Source organism: Ursus maritimus, unplaced genomic scaffold (assembly GCF_017311325.1).
Source record: "Ursus maritimus isolate PB19 unplaced genomic scaffold, ASM1731132v1 scaffold_2, whole genome shotgun sequence".
Taxonomy (NCBI): domain Eukaryota; kingdom Metazoa; phylum Chordata; class Mammalia; order Carnivora; family Ursidae; genus Ursus; species Ursus maritimus.
This window is the reverse complement of record NW_024424452.1, coordinates 16350029-16356409: the sequence shown is the minus strand read 5'-3', so window position 1 is coordinate 16356409 and position 6381 is coordinate 16350029. Positions and strand designations below refer to the sequence as shown.

Sequence of the window (6381 nt, the reverse complement as noted above, 5' to 3'; positions counted from 1 at the left end):
CCCCCCCCCCTTCCCATTAGCTCTTTTCACTCTTTGAGACTCAACCCCACGTCCCATGGGTCACAGGGCAGCCTTGGCCTGCCTCCGCCCCATTGCCCCGCTCTTCCCGAAGCTCTTCCCAGCCGGGATCCCCCACAGCGCAGCGCGCTCACCGCTCGTGGTTGCGTAGGTCCTTGAGCTCCGCGTAGGCCTTGCCGCAGCGCTCGCAGCCATAGGGCCGCAGGCCCGCGTGCGTGCGCCGGTGTTTGCGGAACACCGACGGGTCCGCGAAGCTCTTGCCGCAGTCGGCGCAAGCGTAGGGCCGCTCGCCCGTGTGACCACGCTGGTGAATCTTGAGCTTGGAGAGCGCGCCGTAGGCCTTGGGGCAGTGAGCGCAGCGGAAGGGCAGCTCGCCGGCGTGCGAGGCCAGGTGCACGCGCAGGCACACGGGCTGCATGAAGCGGCGGCCACACTCGGGGCAAGGAAAGGGCTTTTCGCCAGTGTGGCTGCGACCGTGACTGCGCAGCTCGGGGGCCGTTTTGTAGGCCTTGGGGCACAGCGGACATGCATAAGGCCGAGGCTTAGCCGATGCACCTGACACCTTCTCCCCGCCAGCATCCTCTGCTTTGGGTTCTGTCTCCGGCTTCAGCTTCGCTTCCGCTACCTCCTCTGTGCAGTCTACAGGACCATGTGTGGCAGCGTGACGCGCTGCCCTAGGTGCATTTGGAAATGTCTTAGTACAGGACAGGCACTTGTAGCGGCGGCCGGAGCGCTTGTAGCCGGGGGCGGGGGCGGGGGCGGAGGACCGGGCCTCCGCGGACTCCACCTCCATGGCTTCAATGCGCGGAGCTTCTCTAGGAAAGAGGCAAAGTTAGACACAAGCCACATCCCTTGACGGTTCTCTAAGGCCTCGCCTTGCTAGGGCTTCAAAGGGGAATTCTGTCTTATCTGCATTTATCTCATCAGGGATGGCCATATCTTTCCTTCCAAACATTCCTGGCTCTTACACTCCGCACTCGAGTTTCCTCTGTCTGTTCATCATGAAAGAAGTTGGCCCAGGTAACCTCAGAGGGGCCAAGAGAGGAGATTGGCGTCATCAAAATGTCCACCTGTACTTCTGTCCCTGGCCTCTGGGCTTCTCTAAACGCCCTAGCATTCCCAGAAGGGCTGGGTTCCATCCATCTCACCATCCTCCTTCTTCGGCTTAGTGTCTAAGGCCCGTGCCAGGGCACAGGGTCCTATGCAGGGCTGCGGACACAGAGGCTACCTGGATGTGGGTCTGGCCTGAAGGTTGCCAAGTGCCCAGGGAAGACAGAGGTCCGTCCAGGAGAAGGTGGAACTAGTGGGCTAACTGGTGATTGGCACCGTCTGTCTGAAGTGATAAGTCCCCAGCATGTGTATTTCGTCTTTCCCCCCCTTGGTTAGTCAGAGGCAGCAACTGTTTGCACAGAATTCTGGCCTTGCACAGCTGTAAGGGACTCCACCCCAGACAGGAATCCTGGTCCACCCTCTGCCCTGGAATTGCTGTTGGGCTCCTGTTCCATAGCTCTGGCAATGGGGAACTCATTACCCTCAGGGCGGCTTGAGCCATGGCGAGCAGTTAGAAGCGTCTCAGTCACAATCAATATATCTGATTTGGCCTGGCCTCCGGGGGCACCCGCTCTAGCTGAGGCCCCTTTATTCTCATCCAGTGTGGGGACACCCTCCACCCAGCTGCTCCTGGGGATCATGGCTGGGAGGAAATAGGATTAATGGCTGCATTAGTCTTAACACCAGCTCATCCTCCCCAGGGGATGAAAAGAAGAGGATTAGGGGCAGATCCACTTAGGGAGTACTCAGCAGCAGCTGCTGGGGGCAGCCAGTGTGAGGGGGTAAGGATGCTGCTATAGGCTGGGGGCGGGGGAGCTAGGTGGGTCCAGAAGCTGGGCTGGGAGGAGGGAGGCCTGAGTCTTGTGCTCCTTTCTAGGCCTGTTCCCTCATCTGTATACCTCAGGGCTTGGTGGCTTCCCAGTTATGACCCACAGGAGCCCTTGAGGTAAGTGGCAAGGGCTGCATCCTTAGAGTCAGTACCCTTCTGCCTAGTGGCCCTGCCCCAGTCCCCTACTCCCCAAAACATATAATATGCTATGTGTACAGGCAGCCAGAATCTTCTCCACAAAGTATCATGTCGTACTTTTCTCCTGCTCAGTAACTTTCCATGACTTCCATCACACCATGCAAGCTCCCAGATCCTTCTTGGCTGTTACAAATCCCTCCAATCCTTCCTTTGAGACCCCACTTCCCCAGGAAGCTCTTCCTGCATCTCCCCTGTGGTTTTTGGCCCCAATCCCACACAACTCTGTTCCAACCTTAGCTTGTTCCCCCCCTCCCCCCTCACTTTTGCCCACTCTAAATGCTGGGGCTGGAAGGTTGAGTTAAAGGGCATGAGGCCTAACCTTCCTGTGGCTTGAATTCCCCCTAGAATTTCCAGGAGATCCTTCCCTATCTCGGGATGAGGCAGTCACTACCTCCTTTCCAGACCATCTCTGGACAGTCTGACTAATAAAGTCTCCCTTTAATCAAAATGTATAGCTCCTATTGACTGAGCACGTGCTAAATAAAAGGCAGTATCCTAAGCTCTTCACATGTGTTTACTCAAACTCCATGCCAACACCACGAGAAGAGTTCCATTACATAGATGCCTTTTGTCCAGAGAAGGAAACTGAGGCCCACAGAAACAATGTAACGTGGTTAAGCGTCCCATCTCTGAAGCCAAACTGCCTGGCTTCCAATCTTGCCTCACTCACTTCCTAGCTGTGACCTTGTGCCGTTTACTTTATGCCACGGTACCTTGATTTTCTCATCTGAAAAATGGAGGTAATAACAGTATTTACTTCACAGTGTTGCTGAGTTATGTGAATAACTGCCCTCAAATCCTGAGAAGGCTTCTTAGAGCCAGACCCTTTGCTGAGCGTGCTACGTTATTTAATTCTCTCACAGCTTCCTGAAATAGAGATTCTTGTCCTCGTTTTACAAACAAATGAACTGGGGTTTCAGGAGGTGTAGTGACTAGCCCGTGGTCACCAAGTTAGACTCACAGCTGGGACCTGAATCCAGGTGTTTCACTTGCCTTGAGTTGCTGGGCTCTTGCTCAGTTGTCTGCACCCTCCCAGACTTGTCTGCTGCCTGGGCCCTACACTGACCGGAACCCAGAGTTCAGGCCACATCTTCATGTTCTCTCATCCCTGTGGGGCTGCCTTGAGACCACAACCGGCACGCTTTACCTTTCTGTTTCCCTCTCAGAGGGCTCAAGCCCTGGGTTCCAAGCTCTGGGCTTCAATGTTCCTATCTGTGAACCAGAAATCACATAGCTGGAGCTATACATCTCTCCCCCTAAAGCGCTTCCTGGGGGGGAAAGGTGGGGAAGCACCAGGTCAGCTGCAGCAGGTGCCCAGCTCCATGAAGAGCAGGGGACCATGAAGGCGAGGCCCCTATCTAAAATCCCACCATTAGCGCCTCACTTCGCTGTCTACCAAGGACTCTTCCAGCCACCACTCCCTAGACCGATGTTTCTCCAAGTCAGGTCTGTGAACCCCCTGCCTGAGAACAGTCATCCAGGGAGTATGGGGTTGGACTCAGAAGTCTGTACTTTAAACATGCTCTTGGGGGTCATGACGGCCAACACGTAACACTCAAGAACCAAAGACACATCCTTAGGTCTTCGCACAGCTTCTAGGAGAGAGGCATTTTACTAGGCCTCTCTTTCAGATATGGAGGTTAAGGCACCCCTGTAAAGGAAAACACCTGTACAAGGACCCCTAGCTAATCAAGAGGCCCAGACTCAAATCCAAGTCTTCGGGCCGCTGGGCTGGGTTCTTTCTCTACCAGTCTGTATTTTCTTCAGGTTTATGAGTCAAATCAGGAGACTTTCCACGGCTCCTAGGACAAAGGCCTGTAGCTTTCCCATGACTAACAAGGCTACCTCACCTCCCACTCCTCTTTATGGTCTTACGAAGCTCCACCCACACAGGCTCCCTTTCCTTTCCAAAAAGAGCTAAATTCCTTCCCACCTCAGGGCCTTTGTATTAGTAGTTCCTTCTGCCCGAACCACTGTTCCCCAAGGATCCCTGTGTAGCTCTTTGATTTCCTCTGGGCCTCAGCCCCCTGTCACCTCCTCAAAGAAGGCTTCCCTGACCACCTTTCTTAGTGCTGTTTGCATTCCCTCCTCTTTAGTTTCCCATGCGGTACTCGTCTGGATAACACTCCTTGCACGCTTACCATGGGCCAGGCATCATTCTATGCATTTTGCGGGTACTGCTCAAGCTAAGCCTCACAACTGCCTAGAAATTTCTTATGGACTGAATGCGTACATGCCTGGAGAAGGCCATGTGAGGATATAACAAGGGGGTCGACACCTACAGGCCAGGAGAAGAGTCCTCACCAGGAACTGGATTGGCCAGCATCCTGATCTTGGACTTGCAGCCTCCAGAACTGTGAGAAATAAATTTCTGTTGTTTAAGCCCCTCCGTCTGTGTGGGGTGTTTTTGGTGGTTGTTGTTGTTATGCTTAGTCTGAACAGACCGAGTTAAATGGTATTATTTTCCCCCATTTTACAGACAAGCATACAGAAGCACACAGATAGGAAGTCGTGGCCACAGCTAGTATTCAAAGCCAGGTGGTCCGGCTCTCAAATTTCTGCTTTTCGTCCTGATTGTGGCTTTGGGAGCACTTACACATTTTATGGCTGGATTATTCATTCTCTGTCTCCAGCACCAGAGTCTAGACTGGCAAAGAGCCAGGAACCTTTATTATTTTGTATCCTCTCCGCCTAGAACTGTGGCTGATGCCCCAAAACAGAGCGAATGAATCAACCTCTGAGACAGAGTTCAAACCAGGTCTATTGCCTCTGCCTCCGCCATAGGAGGGGCTTGTGAGAATATCTATCAACAACTATTTGTTAACTGAACTTCTCTGCCTTTCCCAGTTCACAAGGTCCAAACATCACCCAGTATCCCACAGTGGGTTCATTGCTCTGGTGAGGGAAGTTTATCTTTGCTTCTCTACTGGCTTAGGAGGGAGATGCAGGCCTGCTACCGGAACAGGCTGTAAATGCCAGAAATGCACTGCTTTAATTCCCAGACAGCTCAGGCTAGGACCCAGAGAGCTGGGATTGGGTAAAAAAAGGAATTCCCTCTTTTTATCCCCTCTGCACCTTGGTCTCCCCATGTGTCAACACGTAGACATCAATAAGGCCTCACCGGCCATGGGACCTGGCGAGCTGGTGAATGGGGAACTGGAAACCGTGCGAAAGTGAAGGCTGATCATCTAGGCCTCCAAGCTGGTCAGTTCACAACCTAATCCTAACCTACTTTTTCAGCCTCCGCTCCAGCGGCAGTGTCCCCCTCCCAACAGCAAACTAAGCCCCAGCCTCAATTCTCAAACTTTCTCACCTACATGCATCTCCCTCCACTTGGCAGTTCTCTCTGCCTCGGGAGCCCATGCTTGCCTTCTCCCACGGGAAAACTCTTTTGCATCCTTCAAATACCCCCGTCCTCGGAGCCCTCAATACTTAACAGGCAGTAGAGGTAAGGGCGCCACGGCGCTCTGGGCCTCAGTTTTCTCATCAGTAAAATGGGGTCTCTGAGGTACGCGCGGGTTTAACGGGCTTTAGGGCCTAGGAGACGCGCTGAGAAGGGGCCTAGAGGGGCAGAAACCCTGCGCCTCCCGATCCCAGCAACTATCTACACGTCGGCGCCCCCACCAGACAGCCCCGCGGGGCAGAGCCCTGGGCCGACTCGTCTCGGAAGGCTGGGAAAACGTGGCCTCGGAGAACGAGTCGAGAAGGAGTGAGCGAAGAATGAGAGAATGAACAAATGAATGGGCCAAAAGCCGGACGCCGGACAAAGGCCTGCAAGATGGCGTTCTCTAGGACCGCGGGAGGGGCAACCAGGACCTCGGCCGGGGAGGGGTGCCGCAGGCGCCGGGGACCTTGTTAGGCGGGCCGCGCGCCTGGGACAAAAGCCCCCAATATGGCGGGCTCTAGGACCCCCCAAGGCCCGCACCGTGCGAGGCGGGCAGCCGCGCCGGCCGAGCCCAGGAGTCCGCAGCAACCGGCCCGCGGGGACAGCCGGCGGGTTCTAGGACCCGCTGGGCCGGAGCCCGCTGGCGCCCTCCCGGGGCCGCACTCCTCCCGCCCCGCCCGCGCAGCTCGCGCCAGGCCAACCCCATCCGCCCTCTGCACCCACAGGGAAACTGAGACCCCTCGGACTGCGTCCGCGCTTGGGTCCCCGCGGCTTCCCGCCGGCATTTCCTACCTTAACGAACTTGGGTTGGCTCCGTGGCGTCAGCGGCAGCTGCTCTCGCCGACGGAGCCCGGGATACTGCCAGGGAGGGGCAGGCGCTAGGACCCAGCGGGGGGGGGGG

General features: G+C 55.5%; 1 protein-coding gene across 2 annotated transcripts in view; it reads right to left on the bottom strand.

The window, feature by feature from the left end:
- Positions 1–6377, bottom strand: part of ZNF668 (zinc finger protein 668) — an 8147-nt gene extending 1770 nt beyond the window's left edge. Inside the window, exons 1-2 of one of the 2 annotated variants that reach the window (XM_040635039.1) lie at positions 6273–6377; positions 153–833 (exon numbers count right to left, since the gene is read on the bottom strand). In XM_040635039.1, coding sequence (XP_040490973.1) covers positions 153–811 — 659 coding nt within the window. In that variant the 5' untranslated portion in view covers positions 812–833; positions 6273–6377. The remainder of the gene's footprint in view (positions 1–152; positions 834–6272) is intronic. The other variant, XM_040635040.1, reaches the window with a different exon arrangement.
- Positions 6378–6381: the final 4 nt, after the last annotated feature.